The following is a 27,932-nucleotide window of genomic DNA, read 5'->3' on the forward strand; positions in this document are numbered from 1 at the left end:
CCGTCACGAATACCTGCAGGCCCGAAGCTTATCACAGGAGATCATCACTGTTTTTCCTAAGGATTGTTGTCCCAACCACACTCTGCTGGTTGGGCCGGGCCGTAAACCATAACTGTTCGTTGAGGAGAAACATATAGCTCAGCAGCGGGGTGGGCTTATACAAATTTTTATTCGCCGAACATGTGCTTGTGATTGAGCAGTATCACCCATCGACTCCGGTAGAGAGCAGAACCTTTTGTTGAGTTAGAACAGTATGCACAGATTTATAAAGAGCAAGTTTGCTGATAGACTCTGTTTGAATATTTTATGGATGACTATCCACTGGACACTAGAGAAATGAAATTGACCTAAGTTCTACAAAGCAAAAGCCACAGGTTCCTCAAATGGCCACTTGAGGCTGGCTCCAAAAGCGAGTCAATCAGAAATAAACCTGTTTACAGCCTGGTACAAAAAACGGTGCTGATCTCTATGTGTCTACTGTGTTTTTTGGAAATGTCCTGGTCATGAGTCTTGCTTTCGAGTTCTTGCCTCAGTGGTGGCTTCGGTATTAACGCCATATCCATTCTTGGATTAGGCTGTGTCGTCACTGCCAAGATGGTGACGTATGGATCCGCATACTTTGAGCTTAACTTTGGCTTTTCAGAAACCTATGAGTACCATGTTTCATACACACTCACACACCGATGACACAGCCCAGACAGCTGCGGATCGAACTGGCAATCTTCCGATTGGAGAATGACCCGCTCTACCTCTGACGGTATTTTTCACATAACATAAACTACCGTATTTTCCGCACTATAAGGCGCACCGGATTATAAGGCACACCTTCAATGAATGGCCTATTTTAGAACTGTTTTTATATATAGGGCGCACCGGATTATAAGGCGCATAGAATAGAAGCTACTACAGTCAAACGTTTGACTGGGGTTGCGTTATGCATCCACTAGATGGAGCTGTGCTAAAGGGAATGTCAACAAAACAGTCAGATAAATCATTCAGTCAAACTTTATTGATTTTTGATTTCATTCACAATACGGTAACTTAAACGTAGAGGGGAACTTTTCCCTGATTCAGTAAACACGTAAAGGAAACAGTCTGATACCACTAAATCAAACGTTAGTGCATTCACAATATAGTAACTCTCGAGCGGTGTTTACCGCTATTACTTCGGCGGCGCCCCTGACTACGGTAGCCGTAATGCTGCAAGCGGTGGGGCTTTGTAGTTTACCAGTCGTACTGAAACATTTTGACAGAGCGCCGTGTACAACCAGTATGGATCAACCAATTAACCAATTGATCCATATATAAGGCGCTCCGGATTACAAGGCGCACTGTCGTTTTTTGAGAAAATTAAAGGCTTTTAAGTGCGCCTTATAGTGCGGAAAATACGGTAATCATTTTGACATGGGTTCCTTGGAATTCATTTATTTACTTTTTGTGATGCATATACTGATTGGGACAAACTGACCTCAAACTACAGTTCTTTGGCCTTACTGACATTTTCTGTTACTGATCAGGGCCGTTTCAGAAAGCAGGTTTAACAAACTCTGAGCCTAACACTGAACTCTGAGTTGACTAACCCTGAGATGGGAAACTTTTTTCAGTTCCAGATCAGCTGATCAGAGTTTGAGTTAGCCTTGCATGTGGTGAATGAAAAAAAGACATCATCAATGGATCTCAGATTCCACGATTCACCATGGCAACAGGTAAACCATAGGCAGAGCCTCCATTTTGGAGGTAGAGATATTAATGCATGTTAGCTATATGTGGACTGTGCACATTTATCTTTAAAAAAAGAGTCTAATTAATCCGTGACGAGACGCTCTTAGATATGAATGAATAGTGAAATAAAACAGCATTTTCTGGCTCTGTAAGAGGCAGGACACAATTCAATTCAATTTATGTTCTGTAGCCCAAAATCACAAATCACAAATTTGCCTCAGGGGGCTTTACAATCTGTACACATGGGACATCCTCTGTCCCGGGACCCTCACATCGGTACAGGAAAAACACAGAGACTCAGGGTTTGTTAAAGAAAACCTGACAGCGAGCAGGTTAGGTTCACATCTTCAGTTACTATGGGAATGCTAATATTGTCCAATATATCGGCTGACTGTGTGGCTGTATAATATCATTGGCTATGAAAATAACTTATTTTTCGTGTCTTATCAAACTTATGCCATGGCCATTAACCAGGTCAACAGGTAGGCTCTGTTAATATCATAATCCATTTTTCAAAGTTTGTTTGGGTGTTGGTGATGGAACTGAGGTGCACTGTTTAATGATTTAATTGGACACCTGTCAACTAATCAGAAAAATAATAATCAATTTCCATTGACTTTGAGGAGAAGTAATTTGCTACCTGTCACTATTTTTACACAATATCAAATGTCATCAAATCCACTAAAACAGAAATCTGCTGGTTTGACACTTTTGTTAGGAGAATTATGTGGTTTTTAAAGAAAATTTAATGCTGTTATGGAGTAATTCATCATGTAGCATGTGTGTTTCCCGTGTGTGTATCAGTCTGTTTTGAGTGCTTTGAGGGCGGAGACAGTCAGGAGGCAGTGCAGGACCACGGCCCCAATGTCATAGAGCAGCAGCAGCAGTGTCAGACTCCAGCAATAGGCCTGCAGGAGACAATGAAACACATCATACAACTATACATACTCAAGTGACTAAACTGCAGTCATCTCCACTAATCTACGCTGACTCTTCTCATGAGACCGGGCCATCCACTCTTCCTGATCTCTTATGTCAGAAATGTGTTGGTGCCGCGCCCCTTCCTTTCCACTCTTCTATGGCAGCTATGCACGCATTGATTTCTCTTTATCATCATCACCATTCTTGCATCACGCCCATCTATCCATCCACCTAACCCAATCCCCATTCAGCTCATCTGTCATTACTATTATCAGTTTTTTTTTCTTCTTCTTCTTTGTTTTCACCCTGAGAAAAGAACAGAGAAAAAAGAAAAGAAAAGTTTGATAACAGCAAACTGACCGCCAGGAGTGTAATGGGACAATTTTCAATTGACATTCTGTAGTCATGGACGTGAGGAGCACACGGCTCTTCTGCGTTGGATACGGCGCTGAGGTTGTAGCAGTAGAGGCAGAAGGCAAGCAGCGCCCCCAGCAGGCCAACTGTGTGACTGCACGCGCAACCTCGAAGCTGTGGAGGAGGGCAGTCAAGTTCCATCATTGTGCATTTACACCCATACACTGACTATATGGCTGCAGATTTGAACATATGAATTTACTGTAAACCAAGTATTACTGTTGTCTTTTTTAGGCTCGGGGTGTCAGTTAATTTATGCCTTTGGCTGACTGTGAATTTTAGCTTAGCATATAACAATATAATAATAATAATAAATTGATACACTCCATTTATACAGTACTTTTCAATACAAAGGTTACAGAGTGTTTTAGAAGATAGAAATGGCAGACAAACAATTATTTGTATTCTTAGATTATACAATGTAACAGAGACTTGCTGAGTGTATTTGAATACACAGGGTGGAAAACGTTCTATGACGTATCAGGTGGTGGTTTGCCCAAAATCTCCCATAAATCTTTAGATTTTTATGTGAACGTACCAGTAGTCTGCTGGAGTTCCTTTCATTGGCAATGGTGAATGATCCTCCTGTCACAATCTGTAATACACACAATATTGTACTTTAACTAGCAGACTAAAACATCTTTCATCAGAGTAAAGAACATGCAGCAGAGAGCCTTGTATTTCATCATGTGATTTCTTTTTTTTTTTACAATATATTATTTCATCTATTTTGACATCCTTTCCATGCATGGACTGATTTAGTGCTTTAAGGTAGAGGTGGGAAGCATGAATCACTTTGCAGATTTAAATAATTAAATTTGTTCAAGATCACAGACTATGTTTGTTTGTCTCTTTGAAGAATAGCTTCACATTTCTTTACAGGAAGACAACAGTCACATGTTCATGCACATTAAAAAAGTTACTGGTGGCTGTAATCATTCTTGCTGGTCATACTCATGGAGAACAAAATCCTTGTTCTGTGTAAAAAGGGACTTTTAAATTTCAGATGAAGCTAACCTGAGGCTTCAGCAGTCTGATTTAGTCAAATCAAGTTTATATTTCCCAGTGATAGAGTGTGACAGTGTTGTGGTATGATTATAGCAATGACCCTTTCAATTTACATACGGACATGTGAGTGTTGTCTGAGATTTATCCCAAAAATTGTGAAACTAACTAATTATTAATTTATCTATCCTGCAGTCTTATATATTCCGTCAGAGTAAGGTCAGTCTGTTGCTGGTTCCTTCTTGAAAACCTCTAGCCATAATGCAAAAGCATGTGTGTGTGTTGCATCTGTGAGCATTATTGGACATGAGGGTCGCAGAGATAAGGCACTTCATCGATTATTCCTCTGTGCTTTTTTATTTTCAGCAATCTACTCTTTAGCCATTTACTCTGGATAATCAAAACACACTGTTGTGTCAGCAGGATTATTGTGTGTATAGGCTATTCATCATATAAGGAGCCAGATAATTGCCTTTTTATTACAGGACATTATTAACCACGTTTTTCAGATCGTTCAATAAGCTTGTAACCGGGAGGTAACATGCTGTATTCAAGGGGGTGAGCTGACAGTTGAATGTGGTTGTTTTCAATGATTCAATACACTCAGTTCAGTTTTAGGATTGAGTGATGAAGAGCAGCAAGATGTACAGCTGTAACCCTTACAATTAAAGTTACAATAGGGAGTTTTTAACTGGTTATGAAACAGTCTCAATTCAAAACCAATCTTGAATTGGCAGTCTTGCTCCTACATTGGTATGTAATGTCTATTTCATTATACATTGCCTGTGTTTCTACATTCTTGTCTCATTTGGGGTCTGATTCCTCCAATTCAGTGCCACATATATTGCCATTTTCCAAGCTACTGTAGCTGTCACATAAGTGTCTATACAGAACCACTGATAGTGAGAGATAGTTTTACATATGAAGTTACATTGGTGGCTAACACAAAGCTAGCTAACGTTTGGCTAACGTCACTTGAATGTAGCAGAACATTAGCTGCATTTGTTGATCAGGTAAGCACCGCGAAGCGTTTTGTGATTACCAACATGCACCGTGTGAGAAATTTAAAGTTTAAAAGCATTCCTAGTTACAAAATGTATACTTGTTGAAGTTTAAACCAGAAGAGGATTTGCTGAATATATCATGTGTCTGTGAGAGAAGAGGCCTTAGGTCACCACCATATAAGGTAATGCATGCAGTTGGAGCTGGGACAGAGAGGTACAGAGGTTGTCTTCCAGAAGGGGGGTGCATGCGTCTGACCCACAGATCAACTGGTCACAAGAGCCAAGGAGGAGCTGATCAGCTTTCAGCCAATCACTGGACTGATCGATGTGGTGACAAAAGTGTAATACGAAACTTTACAGAGACTCTTGGGAGACAAAGAACTGTGTTTCTCTGGAGATTGGCAGACCTCATCCTGACCATGGGGTAGACATACGTGTCTGTCGCGTGGCCCGGACGGGGCCTCACTTTCATGAATTTAATATATTTGTTTTGTTATTTTATGTACAATTTCTTTTTTCTTTTAAAAATTAGCAGGTGCAGCCTATATATAGGTGCGCTCTATAGTCCGGAATTTACGGTACGTCTTTCTTTCACTCACTTCCTGATTTAAATGCATGTGCTAGCCAGATCAAGATTTTGATGACATGAGGCTTACAGACAAAAATTAAAGGAACTGAAAACCAAGACTCAGATTTCAGAAGAGTCTGTTTCGTAACTGGATACATTGAAAAAAGGAATCTGCCTCTAATCATTTTATTTGGGATTTAAAAGCATTTAACAAGAATAATTCATTCAAGTCTTTCTGTAATATATTTAATGTCGAACCCTTTTTTCAATTTCTGTACGGTCATTTGGGACAGAAATGCCACAGGGGCTGCCGAAATCCTCACAAAATCAAAGTTTATTGTAGTTGCTTTGATTGCTCTTATGGATCAATTAGGGTCATTTGTTAACCAGATTTGAGATATATTTTGCTGTCTTTGGTTATCTTATTGTTGCCTGGTGGTGTTTTAATGTCTGAAATGTTGTCAACAATTGGATTTAATCTACAAGTGCAATCTGCAAGAGGATATATATATATATATATACATACATACATACATATGAACCCCAAATTGCTCCTGATGGTTGTGCCATCGATGTGTGAGTGTGCGTGAATGTGCATTAGTTTAGATCCTGATGTGCAGGTGGCACCTTGTCATCAGTATACGAATGTGTGTGTGAGTGGGAAAATGTTGACATATAGTGTACAACACTTTGAGTAATCGGAAGACTAGAAAGGAGCTTTACAAATGCAAGTCCATTTACCATTACCATATATAATATAATATTAGCCGGGATGTGGGTTAGTTCCTTATGGGACCTCCCATGTCCAGTGTTGACTGCTACTCTACTTTGATCAGCAGCGGCACTCTTACAAATCCTTGATATGATACGACAGCAAAAATAAATCATGTGCTGATCATGCCACAGGTGAGATCACCTGTCATCCAATCATAGGCGGCCTTTATGTCCATTAGTTGTACATACTGTATAGTGTAATTAATGCAAAAAAATAAAAAATAAAATATATTTGTTAATGTCTGGTGCTGTTCGGTCGGTTTGGTATGTACAAATATGGATACATATTTACATAAGCATTCAAAATTGTTTTAGTTTTTGCAACAAAATATGGCATGCCTCTAAAACTGTATCATTATAAAAAGTTATGTGGAAACAAATTCTAAATAAATGATAAAGGAACCACAAGTTAAATCTTTAGCGCAAAGGGAGACAAAGAACTGTGTTTCTCTGGAGATTGGCAGACCTCATCCTGACCATGGGGTAGACATACGTGTCTGTCGCGTGGCCCGGACGGGGCCTCACTTTCATGAATTTAATATATTTGTTTTGTTATTAATAGTGTAATTCAGTTTGTAATTGTTTTAGCTTCTGTTAAGAATATTAAATACTTTTGATTTTGACTTGGACCTGCTGACTCCTGCCCTGCTTGCTAATGGAAGAGAGAGTGCAAGGGGGGGGGCTGCTTCTTCTCCTCTATGGCCTTCTTCCCCTCTGTTTGAGAAACTTCTGAACACTACAACTGGGCAATCAACAGTAGTTTGTGTAAAGTTGAGTGGCCAGACAGACTGCTGAAGTACCGTAAATTCCGGTATATAAGCCGCTACTTTTTTTCACACGCTTTGAGACTGCGGCTTTTACAACGATGCGGCTAATTGATGGATTTTCACAGGCTAACTAGCTTCCCACCGCCAACACATTTAACCTCGTCATATCAGACCAATGAAATTACCGAACAGGTCACAGTGGACCAATGAAACTGTTTCGGCAAACTCACTCACACTTAATTCTTCAGATCACCCATTTTGCGCTTCGTGCACGAACCCTCAACATGGAAAAGACACGAAGAAATGCATATGATGCGGCTTTCAAGTTAAAAGCGATCCGTCTGGCTGTCGAAGAAGGAAATAGAGCTGCTGCACGTACGCTCGGCATCAATGAATCGATGGTGAGACGCTGGAGACGGCAGCAAAAAAAAAAAGGCATTTGCGGTATGTATGTAGTTGTGGATGTTACCGGCATTTATTTCATTTTAAAGTTTAAAAAAATCTTTCCAGTAACATCTTGCCGCGTTAATATCTCATGTTTCAACGGGGACACCTGCGGCTTATAGACAAGTGCGGCTTATTTATGTACAATTTCTTTTTTCTTTTAAAAATTAGCAGGTGCGGCCTATATATAGGTGCGCTCTATAGTCCGGAATTTACGGTACGTCTTTCTTTCACTCACTTCCTGATTTAAATGCATGTGCTAGCCAGATCAAGATTTTGATGACATGAGGCTTACAGACAAAAATTAAAGGAACTGAAAACCAAGACTCAGATTTCAGAAGAGTCTGTTTCGTAACTGCATACATTGAAAAAAGGAATCTGCCTCTAATCATTTTATTTGGGATTTAAAAGCATTTAACAAGAATAATTCAATTTCTGTAATATATTTCATGTCGAACCCTTTTTTCAATTTCTGTACGGTCATTTGGGACAGAAATGCCACAGGGGCTGCCGAAATCCTCACAAAATCAAAGTTTATTGTAGTTGCTTTGATTAATCTTATGGATCAATTAGGGTCATTTGTTAACCAGATTTGAGATATATTTAGCTGTCTTTGGTTATCTTATTGTTGCCTGGTGGTGTTTTAATGTCTGAAATGTTGTCAACAATTGGATTTAATCTGCAAGTGCAATCTGCAAGAGGATATATATATATATATATATATATATATATATATATATAGATATATATATATATCTATATATATATATATACACATACATACATATGAACCCCAAATTGCTCCTGATGGTTGTGCCATCGATGTGTGAGTGTGCGTGAATGTGCATTAGTTTAGATCCTGATGTGCAGGTGGCACCTTGTCATCAGTATACGAATGTGTGTGTGAGTGGGAAAATGTTGATATATAGTGTACAACACTTTGAGTAATCGGAAGACTAGAAAGGAGCTTTACAAATGCAAGTCCATTTACCATTACCATATATAATATGCTATTAGCCGGGATGTGGGTTAGTTCCTTATGGGACCTCCCATGTCCAGTGTTGACTGCTACTCTACTTTGATCAGCAGCGGCATTCTTACAAATCCTTGATATGATACGACAGCAAAAATAAATCATGTGCTGATCATGCCACAGGTGAGATCACCTGTCATCCAATCATAGGCGGCCTTTATGTCCATTAGTTGTACATACTGTATAGTGTAATTAATGCAAAAAAATAAAAAATAAAATATATTTGTTAATGTCTGGTGCTGTTCGGTCGGTTTGGTATGTACAAATATGGATAAATATTTACATAAGCATTCAAAATTGTTTTAGTTTTTTGCTCTAAAGATTTAACTTGTGGTTCCTTTATCATTTATTTAGAATTTTTTTCCACATAAGTTTTTATAATGATACAGTTTTAGAGGCATGCCATATTTTGTTGCTTATTTGGTAGTGGGAAAAATGGAAACCCTACGTTAATTTGTCCCCACACACTGATAGTCATACTAAGAATTAGAATACGAATCATGAGGTACGTACTAGAATTCCTAAGACAAGTGGCAGAATGAAGAATTTTGGCAGAGTTTGCTCAGCGTAAGCAAGTGGGACAGACAACAGCACCTGGAACAGCCCCAACAGGATGGTCACCACCTACACAGACACAGAGTTTTGGCATTACACATTATCGAATAATAATTTTTAGGAAGTTAGACTTCAAATTCAAGTTAAGGTGACTTCAGTGGTGTCCTGATCTCACCGCAGCGGCTTCATGGTCAAACCAGGCAAAGAGATGATGTGACCTGGGTTCAACTGCTGCCACCACACCCCCAGAGGTCATGTTACTGCAAAACAGGAAACGTTAGTCAGATACAACAAGGGAACTGATTTGAAGTGAAGAGGGTTTTTCCCACAAATCAAGTGCATACCACCCTCGATTACAGTCCATATTAATACATAAACAATACAATGTTGCATTGCATGTATAATGTCAACTTTCATTCTGCTACCACTATGAAGGTAGATTTGTGTCTTTGAGAATAAATTATTTGTTAATTTTGCTTATGAAACTACAATTTTTGGTTGCAAAAGAAAAACCTTTGCTTTCAAAATGAAAAGCTACGGTTTCAAAACGAAAAGCTATGGTTTCAAAACCAAAAGCTACGGTTTCAAAACCAAAAGCTACGGTTTCAAAACCAAAACCAAAACGTAAAGCTATGAGTTGAGTTTGGATGTAGTGAGCGGGGCATACGCTGCTGAATGAGCCAGGAGTTTCTATTGGTGGGTTCGACTTGGATCCCGGCATCTACTTCCACTGTAGAGGTTACTGTGATGAGCGGCATGGAGGTAAGTTGACATTATATTGCTCTGTTAGCACTTCACTTTGTTTTCATGTTGTTAGTGTCGTAGAGTCTCTTTTTTTAAAGAACGACATGAGGTGTTGTTGACATGAAGCTTCACTTTCTGCATGCATGTAACGTAAGTCGAACCCACCAATAGAAATTATTAGTAGAAGCAGTATCGGTGGTGGTGGTAGTAGTAGCATTGGTGGCGACAAAGGTAGGTTTTGTAGTAAAACATACAACCCCACTTCAAAACACGTGAACTATCCCTGCAGGACTTTTACTTGTAACAGAGTAATTTTACAGTGTGGTATTAGTGCTTACAGTTAAATATAGGATCTGAATACTTCCTACACCACTGCTTGACTTTAAAACTCCCTCAATCCTCAGACCAAAACTCTCCCGATCCCATCTTCAAAAATAGATGGGTAACAAACTTGCATTTAGAAGGGACCTAGTAATAAGTAATAACTTTAAATACTTCGTTAACTGCCAGTTAATATTAAATCATTACACCATAGATAGATCCAATAAAATGGTTCATTAAAATAAGTTGTACTGCAGAAAGGAAATCTTTCCAAAGCAAACCTTTTCGTTAGAGAATAATGTTTAAAACTGCAAACCATAATCAGAGAGAAAGAGGAGAGCAGACTGTACAAGAGAAGAAAAGACATGAACAAACCCAAAGAGCAACAAAGACAGACCACATGAGACACACTACTAAAAAGGGGAAAGGACAGTGGGAAGCCAATGAAACTCAGAAGCATGTGTGTCGTATTTGTGCAAGTGTATTCATGTGTTTTTATGTGTGCTTATCTGTTTGGACAGTCGGAAGGATTTGCAAAATAGAGACCAAAATGAGGTAGTGAAAGGGGGGGAAAAGGGAACAGAGAGAGAGTGTGAGTCTGTTAGTTCATCAAAACCACATGTCGCAATCCTCTTAGGAAAGACAGGAATGCTGTTGGATGAGAAGCAGATGTGGTGAGTGGAAGAGGAGAGAAGGAGGAGGAGGAAGGAAGGGAGGGTAAGAAAGAAGTGTGGTCTGATAATAAGAGGACGGAGGGAAGGGGAGGTTAATACTAAAATGAGTTGACAAGGCCCACCAGAAGTGGGAGGAACATATAGTAAATTAGTTGTCTACAAACATGTACACATTTGTCACTGGGTTCATTAGCACAGACCACCGGTTGGTCAGCGGAGGCCCCATTGCAATTTAAAGGATTATTATCAATAGGGTTCTAGCCCCATTGGGGCTATCAAGTTTTTGAGTCTGTTTGTTTGTTATAAGGGTCCGATTAAGTGCCAGGGCTGAACAGAAAATAAAATTTTCAAGGGGCTAGGAATGCTTGACAAGTTACAAAAATTGGCACACTCTTCAGAACTTGATAACATTGCAATGTTTTGCAATGATTGGGCTCAGGCGTGGTCAGTGGACTCTATAGCGCCCCCAAATGCACACCAGAGTTAGGATAAAGTTCCATTGAAAACAATTCCAGTTCCAGTGAAAACATCAAAAACAGTGAACATTATGAGCATGTATAGTGATTAAGTTGAGGTCTGTCTTGCAGGCTCCAGAGCGCCCCCCTAACATGTGGAAGGCCTTAGTTAGGACATAGTCCTCCGACTAATGTGACGCTTAATTGCTAAGAAATAATTGATACCTTGATCAATGATGGCATAGGTCATGTGACAATACACCATTTTGGGCACTTAACAGGTGTGGAGTTTTTTTTAATTTAAATTTGGTGGGATCATTGTTGTCATCTTCAATGTCAAAATTTAAATTTTTTTACTTGCCTGATAAGAAGTCAGCCATTTCGGATTTTGTGTGTATTTTCATTTCACCTCCTTAACACTTTTAGCATTCAAATGCATTTTTGATGCCTTTGGTATTCTGGAAAACTTGGCGAACACCTCAAAACCTGTGAAAATTCAGCAGGCTCCATAGCGCCCCCTAATATGTCCCTTAGTTTGGTCCAAAATGTGGTACTGACAATGCTCTCATGATTTTGGATATATATTATTTTGCCCCATCCAACCAGGAGTCAGCCATTTAGATTTTTGTGCATTTTTGGTATTTTATGCAAACTATTTTGAACTCCTTTTGAACAAGTTTATCAGATTTTTTTTGGTTGGTATAATCCCCCTTCCAACTTCCTGTTGGTGTGACTTGAATATACATTGTCCAATCTGCCCCAAATCTTTCATGCCTCATTAAGAGTCCAGGCCTGAACACATCTGCATGCCAATATTGAACCACAGTCCTGCCCCACACACTTTAGCCACCTTAAGAACAGTTTGTCCTTTGTTGATGTTGAGGCATCATTGCACTCAGCAGAGAGTACCTTTTTATGATGTGGGTTATCCCTGCCCCATAAACATTTGCTCCCCCTTTCTTTCATAATTCATGAACCGTTTGTTGCAGTATATTGTGAGAGGCATAATTGCACTCAGCAGAGAGATCCTCTTTCATTAGTGACGGTTGACCCAACCCCCTACAATCTAGCCCCGACAACTTGTATAACTCATGACCCGTTTGTCACAGACTCATCTGTGAGGCACCATACCTTAGGCCTGTGAGATACAAAATAAGGTATAAACAGGTACAGGTTTAGATGGTGCATATAGATATAGACAGGGTAATAACAAGTACAAATGGGTTTCATACGGGTATAAAAATGGTAGTTACAGGTACAGACAGGACAGACAGGGTACATATACATAGGGTGGATACGGGTACAGACAGGTCAATAGGATACAGAGAGGGCAAGAGGTTCTAAAGGGTTTAAACACACTGGACAAGTAAAAATGTTTGACTTCCTTTCTTGGCAAATTTCCCTCCTTTTTTCTGCATATCAGCCTTTCTCTTTTCCCATCGTTTCTACCACCAATCAACTTTCAGCCTGCCCTCTTGTCTCCCCACCTGTGGTTGGTGTCATTAGCTTCTTGTGAATTACTAGTACTGTCTGTTCACTGTTGGTTGTCGGTTGGTCGTTACATGGAGTTTTGTTGAGTGTTACCTGCCCACTGTCCCCATGTTTGCTTCCTACCCCTGCTACCTGCTCTGCAGTACCTTACAGACTTAGCAAATAAATAATAACTTCGATGAGACGATAGTCTTCGAATTTACTTAAAACTGCAGCGCTAGTTGAAAACACTGCTGATCAGAACGGGCGAATGCTTGGCCTGTAGTGTTGCTACTTGCAGCTTTCTCAGGAAATGCCAATTAAAACAATGTCATACTCAACACTGTGCTTCCTTGGGTCCTGAGCAATACACCTGTCACGACATAGTTACCTCATGCAAACATGTCGCAACTGCTGGAGGATCAAACACCGGTGAACCTGCCCTACAATCTGGTCCACGGGGGAAAAACACCAATAGCCCCACACAGCTTCAGATTTATAATGATGTTTAGATCTGAAAAGGGTTGAATTGTATTACCATGCTATGTCAGTGTACCACAAAATAACTTGCAAAAGACACTCTACGCACTTAACAAACAAATGCGACACTGCGGTTCAAGAAATGAACCAATGTCACTTAAACATGCACCCCCAAACAACCCCCGCCCCACCCCGATTTACATACGGACTTTTTTTTCCTGCCGTGTGTGACCCCAGAAGGTTACTTACCTCAACTAAATGTCTTACAAGTGCAGGTTTGCTTGTGAAGTCTTTCTATGTCCCACCGAGAAAAACAGTTCTTCTGATGGACTTTTAACGGAGAAGACTCACGACAACAAAATGACGAAGCGGAGGAGGAGCTCCGCTGAATTCTCATCCAAGGACGGAGAACACTACTCTCTCTCTCTCTCTCTCTCTCTCTCTCTCTCTCTCTCTCTCTCTCTCTCTCTCTCTCTCTCTCTCTCTCCCTCTCTGTCTGTCTCTTGTCCGTTTTATAAACGTATCCCGTACGTAAACGTAAACGTACTTACCCGCTTGCACAGAGGAGAAGACAGGGAGTGGTCGGAAGAAAGAAAGGAGGACAGACTTCTTAATTTATCCAGAGAGAAAAAAAAGGTAGGAATGAGACATTTTGTGCATTCTAATAACTAGATAGACCTAAATGCGTTTTGTCCCCGTTAAAGTGAGAGGGCACTGGTGTTTACACGATGCGTAAAGTCTAATTTAATATGTAGAATTAATTTCTGATTAAGGAGATGGTCCGTCGATAAAATGTGTTAGAGCATAGGCGCACAATACTGTTTCCCAAAAACACCATGGGCTTCAACAGCCCAAGTCATATGAGCTGTCAAGATTACGCAATACTCTCTCCTCAATGTGTGCGAAGTCTTGTGTGTGTAAACCCTCAGTGGTGTTACGCACACCACCTATTAAAAGCAGCAATCGAAAAAGGAGATGATTTCTGTAATCATGAAAAGACCCCTTTGCTTTAATGAGAGGCAGTCAAAAAGCAGCGACACAACGCGAATCTAGTGATGCATATAGCATGTGCCATGTTACAAAACTGTTTAAAAATAGAGCTGTCAGAAGTCTGAAGGGTGCCTGAAAATGTGAACCCGTCTTAACGGACCACACCGATGAATAGCCTTGATGTGTAGAAGACATGGATGTTGCTTTATGGGCTCAAAAATTATATTCCATTGTTAACATTTTCCACCAGAAAGTTCAAGAAAAACAGTTATATTTTTGTAAGGAGATTTGACCTAAACCTAACCTAACCTTTGTTCAAACATATTGTTCGTCACACTCACTACCATACACTCTACACTGAAACCTATTGGTCATCAAGATAAGTTTAAATATTTCAGTAAGGCCGAGATCCTCTTTGTGGCACTGGCACCTCAGTGGCTAGTCTGTGGCAAGCGTCAGTCAGGCGTCAGGACTGTGGCACCTCAGTGACTAGTCTGTGGCACCTTGCGGCACCTTGCGGCACCTTGTGGCACCTGAGCGGCAACTCAGCGGCAACTCAGCGGCAAGCGTCAGTCAGATGTCACAACAGCGGCACTCGTTCGGCACCCGTCATGAAGCTGCCGGACTGAGTGGGCGGAGCCACATTTCCTGAGAACACCCATTGTTGTTACGACAGGTCAGCTGCCGTAAATCAGTTTTATGATTTTAGTTGAGTCACCTGAGCCACCCGTTCTCTGTATACGTCCGTAACCACGTTGTTTTGTTTCTCATTCATTTTATTTAAGTATGATTTTGCTGGTTTTGCAACAAAAGGGAACATAATACACTCTTTCCTAAATCTTTATAAATTTACTAATTATTTCATTTACCACAATTGGATAAAGTAATGAAAATAAAGCATCCGTTTTATTATCATTTAAAAGTATATATATATATATATATATATATATATATATATATATATATATATATATATATATATATATAATGTAAATTATATTATATATATATACAGAATACAAGTCTGAAAATAGCTTCACTCTTCCTCTGCTTATATGTAGGTGCCACAAGCTGCCAGTGACAACAGTTGTCACAGGAGTGCCACTAGGCGTCAGACGATTGCCACTACTAGTCAGAGGAGTGCCGCTAGTAGTCAGAGGAGTGCCGCCAGACGCCGCTAATAGTCGGAGGAGTGCCGCTAGACGTCAGAGGAGTGCCGCTAGGCGCCAGAGGAGTGCCACTAGGCGTCAGATGATTGTCGCTAGTAGTCAGAGGAGTGTGCCCCCATGGACCGTGTACGTTTTGATATTCTGTTTTATCGTTTATTTGTTTTTTCTTTTGAAGAGCGACTGCTATTTATTCTTTCACCGTTTTGTGCTGTTGCTTGAGTGAACGCAGAGCTGTAAAAGAAGACGCAGATTAAAAGTGTTTACCATCTCTACCACTAGATGGCAGTATAAGTGTATTTAAACCATAGATTTGTTATATTTACCTGTCTTTCTTAATTGTCTAGGTTATTGATACAGATGTATTTAATGCAGGTTATTTCATCTGTTATTTGATGTTGATGGTTAATTTGCAACCTAGTTGTATACATCATGTATTTACTTGTTATTTTTATGTAATAGAAGAGTGAGCATGTGTAGTTCATGAAGCAATAAATAATGACAATTGAAAAATAAAGAGACGTTTGGTTCATTCTTTTCAAACACTAAGCCTAATTTACCTACGTCATTGATTTAATTGTCACACTTGAATCCTGAATTGACTGGTGAAACAGAAGAGGTTAAAGGCCAATATGAGAAGATATAATGTTGGTCAAATACTGTGGTCCAAATACAATTACTTCAGCTTTGTTGCCATTGAAATATAGAAAGTTTGACTCTAGAATATTAAAAAAAAGTATTATGTTCCCTTTTGTTGCAAAACCAGCAAAATCATACTTAAATAAAATGAATGAGAAACAAAACAACGTGGTTACGGACGTATACAGAGAACGGGTGGCTCAGGTGACTCAACTAAAATCATAAAACTGATTTACGGCAGCTGACCTGTCGTAACAACAATGGGTGTTCTCAGGAAATGTGGCTCCGCCCACTCAGTCCGGCAGCTTCATGACGGGTGCCGAACGAGTGCCGCTGTTGTGACATCTGACTGACGCTTGCCGCTGAGTTGCCGCAGAGGTGCCAGTGCCACAAAGAGGATCTCGCTGTCTCTCAAATATTTTTTGAACATTTAAGTAATTGTTGTTACTACTTCATAATTACAATCCCATCAGCAGTAAGTGATACGGTAAAATCCATGTCACAAGGAAAAACAATTCAGTTATTGACAACATGCTAAATAACTGTTGTGTTATTGTGAAATATTTTCATTGAATAATGACATAAAAAGAAAGAATGCCTATAACAATGCATTGTATTTCACTTAATTTGTTGTTGTTTTTGCAATACAACGTTCAGCTCTGTTGTTTTTTTGTGCAACCTGATCTATAAGATGATCAGATCAGATTGTAAAGAAGTGGGCTCTGCTGTCCTCCGCAGGTGATGTCGGTAGCAGTCTCCAGGGATCTGACGGTGCAGGTGTTGGAGGATACAAATGTTGTCAAGCTGATTGACAGACAGCAAGCTCTGCGCACTGCCATCCAGAGAGGAGAACCCAAATGTCTGGGGGTGAGTGCAGATCTCTCTCTCTCTCTCTCTCTCTCTCTCTCTCTCTCTCTCTCTCTGTCTCTCTCTCTCTGTGTGTGTGTGTGTGTGTGTGTGTGTGTGAGTGCAGGTACGTTGGCTCACAAAAACCACACAGAGCTGTAGAGTGATGAGTGGAAGTTTTAAGTATAGACCAAGATTTGCTGGTATAAAAGAAAAGTCCAACATTCTTGAATACACTTGTGATACACTTGTTAGCTGTCGTGGAGACGTGATAAGAGCATCAAGATCAGTGTTTCATCTCTACCCGCTGTAGAGAGAGGTCCAGGATGTGTTTAGCCTAGCTTAGCACAAAGACTGGAGGCAGGGGCAAACTGCTAGCCTAGCTCATTCAACAGTACGCCAGAAAGGTTTTATTTAGCAAAACATGTGTGTATCCTTGAGCTTTAACATTTGCCAAGTGATTTTTTTCAAAAAGTATTTTCAATCCTGCATTGTTTACACCTATATTTACTGGCTTGTCGTCTTCTTCTTCCCTATCTTCATTGGCACATTGTAGCACGTCTTGGTGTGTTACAGCCACCTGTAGATCAGTGGAATAGTGTGAAACATGATTTATGTGTGCACTGCATGTGTGTCCTTGTGCATGTGCACGCGATAAACAAAACAGGTAACCACTCAGACAAACTTAGACTTTTTGTCCGGAAGACCGCTGTTCTTGGTCCATGCCAAACTAAAAAGTAAATGTTGACATTTTGTCAGGTGACTTATCAGCGTCATGAGTCACTCTTATTCTGTCTACAAAGGACATGAGCTGATGCGTGATTGTGACAAGGAAAGGTTTGGATCTTTTTCGGGTTTCTCCTCGCAGCAAACAGACGTCTGAAAGATCCTAAAAGTTTAAAATTTTCTCCCTGCCCATCCACACAGTTGTAAATGTTTGGATGTGCACGGACAGGCAACACCTGTCACCACCACATGGAACCCCAGCGAAGAGCCGTTGTCTGGCCACTCACATATGGGTCAAGTATAAATAGTGCTATGAGCTTGATTTTTTCGTGGACCTCTAACTTATCTTCTATTTGGATGGGTGGAGAAAATTAAGGAGCTTTGAGAATGTTGGTTCTCCTCACGGGAGTAATAAAGATCCAAATGTTTCTATGTCTCGATTTCAGCTCATGTCCGTGCGACTTTCCTTGCAGAGAGTATAACCGAGGCTTTCCTCACTCACCTTCTCCACCGCTCCTTTGCCGTGTTTTGGCAAGCCATGGCTTATCCTATGAAACAGTCACGCTAAATAGTTAGCCAACTGGATCCTGGATCACTGGTGTCACTAAGTTTGTGTGTGTGTGTGTGTGTGTGTGTGTGTGCCAGGTGAGTCAGGTGATGCTGGGGCTGATGGTCATGTCCTACTCCATTCCTCTGCACTTCACTGTCCTAACTGAAGTGGTCAACCTTGGAGTTCCTTGGTGGAGCGGCTTAACGGTGAGTCTGTGTGTGTGTGTGTGTGTGTGTGTGTGTGTGTTCTGTTTTTTCATCTCATTTTATTTAGATTACAGATTTAGATCATGTGTTTTTAAAATAAAATAAAACCCATAACACGACCTAGAAAAAGCACAGGGACCTTAATATTGTGACGTAATGTTCGTCTGTGCTGACTTCCATGTCTCCTGGGTGTGTGTGTGTGTGTGTGCTCTTAGTTCATCACAGCGGGAACGGTGGCTATCGTCTTGGACAAACACTGCACCATGAAGATCGTGAGTCTATAGACAACACACACACATACAGTAGATGGTGTGCGCAATGCGTGGTTGAATACAAACACACTGTCTTTTATTGAGTCACGCTTATTTATTACACTCCTCTTTGTGTTCAAACAAGCATGTATCACCTATAAGCAGAGCTGGCGAAATGAGTCCAGTCTCATTTACTGATCAGATACACTAGAGGCCATCTGGCCTCCTCACTGAGTCTGGAGTCAAAGAACAACAACCTGCGTTTGTTCAACACATCCAAAATTCTGTTACCCCTCCCCCGCCCCCCCAAAAAAAATAATTCTCAGCTGTGTCGCTGCTACAATACTTGTACTACCGCAGCTGCTCATATAACTTATACCATGTTCTTTACTGCCACTGAAATGTTGTGGCTGTTTTTCAGCTGCGGGTGTGTTTGATTGCGAGCGGAGTGTCCACCGTGCTGTCAGTGGTGGCTGTGATCATCTACTCTGTGGACATCAACAGGAATCCGGAGTTGCCCTGCGTGAAGACGTCACGTGGCGCCTGTAACGAGGAACATTACGCCACGGTTGGTACCTGCTTCATTTCATATTACCATGCTTCCATGCCAACAACATACCTTAAGACTTGAAATACTTCAATGTAAAGTGTATCTTAAGATACGATTAGCCTTTATTGATCCCCAGAGGGGAAAATCAGGTGTAAGCAGCACAAAGACAGAATAAGTACAATAAATATAGAAGTAACAACTAGTTTATCAAATAAAATAAGAATAGTACAACTAGTATAAGAGTAGAAGCTATACAAAAACGAACAAGCGTAATAAAAGACACTTTACAAAGTAGTGACAAGTTAAAGTGACAAGTTACACGATTAAGCGACATGATATTATTAAACCATATACACCACAATAATATGTAGCAATGATACTTAGTGTTGGTTGTCTCGATTTATCAAATTGAAATATGCAAGTATATGATGTAGTAAAACAGTACAGCAAAACATGGTAAAGTACGATAAAGTACAGTATATTATTACTATTTCATTTCGCAACCTTGTTGTATAATGACTTGTATAGTACAGCATGACGTATAAAATACAGTATAATGAAATAGTAGTAATAATGATGATAATAATATATAATACAGCATGACATAATAAAGTATAGTGCAGCAATATAACAGAATATCAAATGTGATATAGTTTAGTATGGTATAGTATATAACATAATAATATGATTATAATGAGAGCTGCATGTCGTAGGACACCGCTTGAGGCATCGGACACAGCGAGGTGATGTGTTGCATATTTTGTCTTACTTTTTTTCACCACACGGCATTAGAATACGCTTACATCCATTATGTTCTATATCAAGTGCAGTACACACAATGTAAATTTCATGTAAATCGGATGATGTTTGTCACATTGGGTTGAAGAGTTTGAAAAAAGTATTATTTTGAACATGGTAAACAAAACACTATATAATGGTTCAACCAGACTGGAAAAATGAAAGGAAGAGAAAGAGACAAAGCTACCTCGCAGCAACAGTTCAATTATAATATCAGAAATCACCAGTCGTTAGTGAAAGAAATTGTGCAGATTTTAATATGAACAGGTTCCTCTTTCAGTGTGACGTGCACAACAATACCTCAAACGAGCTGGAAGTACACTGTGCAAACTGGCCAACGTCTGAGCAGCCGCCTGACAGAGGCTTTATATCCATTAGCAAGGAAGCACGGCCCTCTACTGGAAATATGAGTATGTGATAGACATTATTCTGTTTTATGAGGAAACAGATTGTTTACCTTGCCATGTCAACGCTGTTTCAGAAAAACTCAAAATGGTAGCTATTTAGCAACATAAAGGCCTTGCTATCATGCTGACCAAAATTTAGATGGATCTAGTTAATTAGCTAGAAGTAGTTCATAATAATATGGACCCTGTTTACCAGTCAGTGCTTGGGTCTGCTGATTCTCTCTCTGGCCGAGTACTATGGAGTGGAATTAGTAAAAAAAATCGTCACAAATGTGTATTACATGATCTACAAACCAAAAAATAAGATTTACAAATGTGTACAACGACTTGTGCATAGCACATTCATGTTCCAGTTGAAGCATGAACGGACCCCGCCCCGGGCGCACCTAACACGGTGGTAACTCCATTGGCTGTCCCACCTGCGAGGATATACGTTCCTCCTGGAGGTGTCAAGACAATACCTCCGGCCTTTTATCTCACCCCGTAGCTGAATTGTTAGGATTTCGGATTAATTGTCTTCACGAGAATCTTGTACGGCTACGCCCTAGGCGTTCTCGTTAGGCTGCAACCCTAGCACCCCGTATGGATAGTTATGTAGAACGTCTGTACTTTACTATCGCCTATTTTGAACATTCTCACCATTTATGACAAATTCTGCCAAGTCTTCACCCAGGGAACTTACCTTAAGATCCTCTGGTAGAGTCGGTCGTCACCTCTGTACCACACGGATGAGGGACAGGGAAGAGGGTCAAATTGTTCTAAGAAACCAGTCTCTAGTTTAGGTCCAGTTACTTACAAATGGTAAGGCTGTAGTTTTATTAAAGTTATTCCCACAAAAATCACATACAACAATTTCAATGCAATGAAACAGTCACTGTGGTCCTAAAAAATAAATGCGAAATGTATCCCTTTAAACCGGGGTCTCTAACTTCTTGTGAAGAAAAGTTTCCCGTCTCTAGCGATGGGGGAAAAAGAGCGTATTTTCTCAAAGTTTTCCCGCCTCTTTTATGCTATCCTGAAGTTAGTACCTCCTCTAATCACATGCGTCACAATACAGGAAACATCTTGGAGCAGAGTCAGCTACAGAATACAACTGGTTGTAACTAGTTTGGTTCAGATTGAACCAAAGCACTACAAGAGGCTCAAGTGACCTTGTTACTTTAAAGTGTCTAGGCAGGCTAAATGTTTCTTTTACTTCTATCATGAAATAAAAACAGTTTATGTTAAATCACATCTAATATGAAATAAAACAGTTTATGTTAAATCACATCTATTATGAAATAAAACAGTTTATATATTGTGACAGTTATAAAAAGTGAACAAAATATATCTTTGTGACAATTATAAAAAGTGAACAAAATATATCTTTGTGACAATTATAAAAAGTGAACAAAATATATCTTTGTGACAATAAAAAGTGAACAAAATATATCTTTGTGATGATTTTACTTTTATGCTTTCATATCTTTCTACGATCTCTTAACACAGTCTTCACACAAATACCAAGCAATTTGAAGATGTGTGAAACAGTTTTACAAATGCACGCATCACAATCTGAATAAATATCGATATTTTACATTCAGATTTTTAACTTCAACGTCACAGATCTGTTCATGTTCGCCTTCGAAACACTTCACGAAAAATATTATTGACATTATTGTGTATTTATTTAGAGACTGTTAAATGTGTGTGCACGTATCAGATTATATTTACATGTGGAGTGTAATGGTAAAATGTATGTGTATGTATTCATGTCCTAAAAAGACTCATGATGTATCAGCACAGCGGAAGGTCACGGAGGCACGAGTGCGGTCTCGGTTCCTATTTTCCATTGAAGAAACGCAGCTTCCACACATTCAAAGTGTGCACAGCCTTTCAAAGTGAAAGGAAATGCCCGCTTTCTCCTTCTTGACTTACCCTGTGTCTGTCTGTAATAGATTAAGAACCAGTACAAACCGATTCTCAACTGTTAAACCATGACTGTTGTGAAACTTTGTACGACAGTTAGGATGTTGGCTCCTGAAGTGTATATAACACAGCGTATTCTCAAAGTACGTTGAAGCTTCTTCCACAGACTACTGAATACGTATCTGTTGAACTCTCGTCTCTCTTGCAAGCGAATAAAACCAACAAAGACAACGTTGACTCTCAAAGACCTTTTATTGATTTGTGAACGAAACTCTTTTCTCCCGATTAACATAGAATTTTCTACAACAGGAGTTTTGTGACTAATTCAAGGTCTCCAGCTTTCGGTAAAATCGCGTGTCATTCCAAAGTGGCAAAGAAGTGAATATATGGTTCCCATATATGGTTCCTATATAAGATTCTTCTGCTGGGAAAACAGTCAATCCAGGCTGTTCAATTTAATACGGTTTCCGAGTATACTTGGTACCACTCCAAAATGGTGTTAAATTGACTCTTGCACTAGTGTTAAAACTTTATTTAAATGTAACTCTCAACAGAGTAAAAAAACACTTGTATATACTGTACAGGGTTTTTAAACTTAACACCACAGGTAGAGTGTAAATATTATTGGCAGTAGTAATGATAATTCTGTCTTCTGTGATCACGTATTAACTCTGATTGAGTTAAATTCCAATGGCCATTAACACAGCATTGAGCTATTACAAGTTAACGTGCATGTGTTAAGTGTTGATAATTTACTCTCTTGCAGTGAAAAAAACAGCTCTGATAGAGCAAATGTCAAACACAGTCTGAGCCACACTGTGTGCTGTATGGGGTGCCAGGATAGCTTTATCTATGAGTGTAATACAATTATCTGTACTGTGACAGACAATTGATGAGTTGGCAAAAATGTGAAATTTGAAATCAATAATAATCCTCTCTGACACCCTGCTGTTGTTCCTAATGAACGTGCTGTGTTTTGTGTTGCTGTGACAAAAATGAATGGGAGTGCTGTGTGTCCTTTGTACCAGACGCTGAGCAGAGGACTGAAGTCGTCCCTCCTTCTCTTCACCCTGGCCCAGACAGCCATCTCTGCTATTGTCTGCTTCCTTCTCTTCAAGCAGAGACGCAGCTTTGGGCCGTACGCTGTAAGACTCCAACACTTTCTCTTAATCAAGACTTGATTGATCTACTCAAAGAACATCCAAATCACAGCCGGGGGGGGGGCTTTTTGTGTGACTCCCCTATAGATAGATACAGTATATGAGATTATTACTTTGACCTGTATTGTGGTGCTAAAATGTGTTTCTTCTTATGGTTCTACTTAAAAGCAGAACATCTGTATTGTTGACAAATGATTTAGTGCTTTTTTTTAACGGGTTGCAGATTAAAGAGCATAGAATGAGCCACGAATAACTCTCTCCAGGTCAGTGACATTTTAGAGAGGCTTCTAAACTGATAAAACACAGGACTGGATAACCCCTTGTACTTGGTTTTCAAAATTCAGATCTGAATAAAAATAACTTTAATAAATTCTGGCAGAAGGCTTTGGTATAGTTGGCAGGAAGTACAAGGCATTCCACAATTAATATCAACAAGCGGTCTGTTGGCTAACCAAAGAATCAGCATGGTTGACTGGAAGATATAATTGTGTATCATTTGCATTAAAGTGAAACAATTTGTTGTCTCTACTAATTATGTGACCAAGGGGAAGCACACAAAGTGACAAAACAATAGTCCCACCCTTAAACCTTGAGGTATACCAAAAGAAAGCATTGTAGACGAGGAAATGGAGCTACTTAGTTTAACAGAAAAATGCCTGTCAGGACTTGAACCACTCGTGCCAAGCCGCTAAATCCAACATCATTAGCAGTGTTGGGCATTAGCGGTGTTGGGCATTAGCGGCGCCAGAGCCGGCCAAGAGCATGAATGAACTAGATTCCTGTGGCAACCAGAGGGCCCCCCAGAGCACCTGCAATATCCTACGAGAGAGCTTGACACAGACCAGACGGCCCAATATACTCACTACACAAGTTGTGTAGGACCCCATAAACGATGCAGGGCCCCGTGTCAATGTTTACTCCCTACTCACTTACTTGTGAGGGTTTTATTGCATTTGATACAACGAAAGTTATCAGCATCTACTGGAGTAAAATGTAGCCCTACTTTGGATCTTTTTCTTCTCTCTGCCATGATTCTCTCACGCTGTACTGATTCGGAGTCGGTGTGTGTGTGTTAGAGTAAAGCATGACTCCGCAGACAGACACAGAAACAGAGAGAGGAGGTTTGCAACACTGCTTTTTTCTGCAGAGATCTCACTCTGTAACTTCTAAAGTACCGATAGGAGAACCGTTAACTCCAGACCTTATCGATACTCTGGGTAGTTACTACTGTGTTATCGGTTTGCGTTTTGAACCGGGTATCGAGGGGCATCCTTACATGCCGTCACTTCCAGGGCTGCTCTGTGACTTTGTGTTGGACAAAAGTGAGAGTGAAATACTATTCATTACATTTGATAAACGGCGTGAATGTGCATGCACAAAATGAAACTCTAGCAGCAGTCTCTGTAGGGATCAGTCCAGAAAATGTATGGGCGGGATGGCCCTCCTTATTGGCTTACATAATTTTAAAACAAGACAATGATTATCTCATCTCTCAGTCCAGGTATAGTTACAACTCAAGATGGAAACCAATGGATTGACAATTCTCAGTAAAATATAACCATCAAGTTCATTCAGCCAAGCCATATACAAATAGTATAATGTATAAAAGGCAATCTGGGGGAGCAAGTTTAAATAGGCCGGATGCAGCTGATCAAATTAAAAAGAGTATTGCTATTTATAATTTACAGGTTCTACACTTAAGTTTATCAGCAGAGGAGATGCTGGATCACTGGCCAGTACAAGCTCAGACTGATCCACATTCAGCAGAACCAAAGCTCAGTGTTACATTTGAATATTTTCTCCAATCTATATTTTTTAACATTTTTTGTTTATTGTTAATGCTGATAGTAAGTTCAAGTCTTTCCATCACAAATGCAGAAATGTCATTTACAAAGATATATATCTTAAACAAAGATATGTATCTCAAACATTATGATTCTGTCTCCTCTCCCCCACCCAGCCCCACCCTTCCAAAATAAAAGCCCCACAGAGTGAATTGTAACTGGAATGCTTGTGATGAAGCCTGTCATTTAATAACCTCTCTGTGTGTGTGTGTGTGTGTGTGAGTGTGTGTCAAACATTATGATTCTGTCTCCCTCTCTCTCACCCACCCAGTCCCACCCTGGAGCGTCAGCTCCCATAATTTTCAAAGGCTTCTCAAACAAAGATGTATATCTCATATACAGAAAGTCATTTGTGGACTGTCCATCACGAATACAAGATTCAATCCAAGAATATGAATCTAAAATGCAGAAAAGAGAGAAGCGATATCTCAATTGAACCTCAATGATACTACTGGTAATATTGGCGTGTATGTATATAATTGCAACGTCTTTGGGCCGTAGCAGCCACATTGTCAAAATTTCTTGCAAAATGTTCTAGTTTAGGTAATGATGTGCTACTGTAGGTAACAAGCTAGTTAACAGACCATGCTAATGATTGCAGAAAAAGGTTAGGACACATTAGAACTGTTTAGCTGATGCGTAATATAATTTGGACGTCTGTTCCAGTTACTTCTTTCTTTTCACCCATTGAAAATGAATAAAGTTTCCACCAATATTAGCCTTGCCTTATAATACAACCTACTCAGCTACTGGAGATGTGTGCAGGTTCAGAGACCACCTAGTCCAAAGTCCACATTTAAAGATTTCAGTACCACGTGAGTGGACATGGCTGCTTTCTGCTATGCGGAGAAGAGAGGGAGCGCTAACATGAATGCTGACTCTCTCCTTCTGTGTTTTACAGTCTCTCACTCACGCTGCTCCATCATCCCCCACATCATTCTCACCCTCCGACCTGAACTGATCAATCATTGGACCACTAGTCTTTGAGGTGATGGATCACTTCCCATCAAGACCTTTTTCACAAAGGTGACTGATCACCTGTTGTATGTGTATTGATTTTGTCTATCTGCTTGTATCTATGGTTTATCCACAGCTCTACCTGAAATGCCACCAACTGAGGAGCATTTGCTTTGTTAGTGTCCTTATGAATGTCTGTCGAGAGACGATTATTATATTATTTGTACACTTAAGCCAAATAATTCAAAACTTCAATGAACAACAGAGTTGTAGTAAAATGTATTGTAATGAAGAAATAATACCTCTTAAACACTGGCATAATGGTTCAAATATGACACATTTACAAATGTATTACAGGGGACAGAGAAAAGATGGAAAAAGAAATTCTGACACGTGAATTGACAGAGAGATTGTTTTTCTCCTGTGATAAAACTATCATAAGACATTAGTACGGCCATTAAATGTGAAAATATATCCTGATAATGGTAGCAAACTTTCTGGGTGGTACAGGATGCAAAGCGCAACCATGTGTGCAGGAAGTAGAGGACATTTTTGTGGCTGTAGGGCGCAGATGAAGACAGAGCGGGATCAGGAACATTCTGTCATTTACACAATATTACTGATTGCATATCTATTCTCCTTTCTTATGGAACACCACTGTCACCATGTGAAATGTACATTAAACGCTGCATCAACATGTGTGTAATCAAGGTCACTGAAGTGATTTTAGGTTAAAAACACCTGAATTTGAACAGGTCAGATTCAGGTGTGTTTAACCTTTCCAGGGTCAACCTACCAGGTTGTTTCACTGGTCAAGACTGTTGTGTAACTCACATGAGATCAGGGCCAGAGGGCAGACTGGAGACTAAAAAAGTGGAAGGTTTTATGGTCTGCTGAGATAAAAATTTTTAGACCAACATAATTAACATTTTGTGTGTAATCAAAGTACCACTCCCACAGTGAAGCCCATAGTGGCGGACTAATACTTAGGGGATGCTTCACTGCAACACACCTTTTGAGGGTAAATGACACTCTGGAGGAAAACCTCATATAGATGTAGTCTGTAGGAAACCTGCTGCTTTGGGGGGAATACAGTGTTCACCATCAAGTCAGTGAGCTCAATAAATAGCCAAAGTACATATAAAATAGCACCAGTCATTTGAGAAACAAACAAAAAAGCAATTCCTAGGTTCACTTTCTTACTTTTCCAGTGCTTTTTTATTCCAGGGTTTTGAGCTTCTGGAATTTGTTCAGGTTGTTTTTCTAGACAATTTACAGTGTTATAAAGTTCCTTAATTTTGTACTAACTCTTTTATATTTTTTTGTTAATTTTTGTTTTGTTTATGCAAATAAAATGTTATGTACATATATATGAATTAAACCTGTAGTCCACCGAGAGACATTTTTCAAACACGTGTGTGTGTGTGTGTGTGAGACTGAAAAAGTATTTATTAAACAGCTGTTGGGATAACCAGGGTTTCAAATGCACACTCCGATAGCAGGAAAGCAGCAGAACAAACATGCTGCCGCGATTCAAAAACAGCTCTGTTTTCACATGTTTCCGAGTAATATGGAAAAAGAGT

At 39.8% G+C, this 27,932-nt stretch overlaps 2 protein-coding genes across 3 annotated transcripts; one reads left to right on the plus strand and one right to left on the minus strand.

Moving 5' to 3' along the window:
• Positions 1-989: 989 nt before the first annotated feature.
• On the minus strand, positions 990-13,746 carry si:dkey-9i23.16 (uncharacterized protein LOC571915 homolog). Its single transcript, XM_068726682.1, has 6 exons — positions 13,601-13,746; positions 9,383-9,467; positions 9,166-9,276; positions 3,596-3,652; positions 3,004-3,171; positions 990-2,630 (listed from the first exon to the last, which is right to left on the minus strand). The coding sequence occupies exons 2-6, from the start codon at positions 9,461-9,463 to the stop codon at positions 2,523-2,525; spliced, it is 525 nt and encodes a 174-aa protein (XP_068582783.1). The 5' UTR covers positions 9,464-9,467; positions 13,601-13,746; the 3' UTR covers positions 990-2,522.
• tmem176 (transmembrane protein 176) lies at positions 9,877-27,737 on the plus strand. 2 transcript variants are annotated; one of them, XM_068726680.1, is made up of 7 exons: positions 9,877-9,969; positions 16,885-17,013; positions 18,364-18,474; positions 18,690-18,746; positions 19,147-19,293; positions 23,417-23,533; positions 26,294-27,737. In XM_068726680.1, exons 1-7 carry the CDS (start codon positions 9,883-9,885, stop codon positions 26,351-26,353), a joined length of 708 nt encoding a protein of 235 aa, XP_068582781.1. In that variant the 5' UTR covers positions 9,877-9,882; the 3' UTR covers positions 26,354-27,737. The 2 variants fall into 2 exon arrangements, with proteins under 2 accessions (XP_068582781.1, XP_068582782.1); XM_068726681.1 differs by lacking the exon at positions 9,877-9,969 and adding an exon at positions 13,790-13,987.
• Positions 27,738-27,932: the final 195 nt, after the last annotated feature.

This window comes from Cebidichthys violaceus, unplaced genomic scaffold, assembly GCF_023349555.1.
Source record: "Cebidichthys violaceus isolate CVI_PGR_0920_01 unplaced genomic scaffold, fCebVio1.0.p SCAF_4, whole genome shotgun sequence".
Taxonomy (NCBI): Eukaryota; Metazoa; Chordata; class Actinopteri; order Perciformes; family Stichaeidae; genus Cebidichthys; species Cebidichthys violaceus.

What these genes read in the sequence shown, in the direction of transcription:
- tmem176 (XM_068726680.1), top strand. Translation starts at nt 9,883, where the DNA reads ATGAGCCAGGAGTTTCTATTGGTGGGTTCGACTTGGATCCCGGCATCT. An exon ending in CTTGGTGGAGCGGCTTAACG is followed by an intron (nt 18,475 to 18,689) that starts GTGAGTCTGTGT and finishes GTGTGCTCTTAG; the next exon opens with TTCATCACAGCGGGAACGGT. An exon ending in ACGAGGAACATTACGCCACG is followed by an intron (nt 19,294 to 23,416) that starts GTTGGTACCTGC and finishes CCTTTGTACCAG; the next exon opens with ACGCTGAGCAGAGGACTGAA.
- si:dkey-9i23.16 (XM_068726682.1), bottom strand. Translation starts at nt 9,463, where the DNA reads ATGACCTCTGGGGGTGTGGTGGCAGCAGTTGAACCCAGGTCACATCAT. An exon ending in CACTTGTCTTAGGAATTCTA is followed by an intron (nt 3,653 to 9,165) that starts GTACGTACCTCA and finishes TGTGTATTACAG; the next exon opens with ATTGTGACAGGAGGATCATT. An exon ending in GGAACTCCAGCAGACTACTG is followed by an intron (nt 3,172 to 3,595) that starts GTACGTTCACAT and finishes CCTCCTCCACAG; the next exon opens with CTTCGAGGTTGCGCGTGCAG.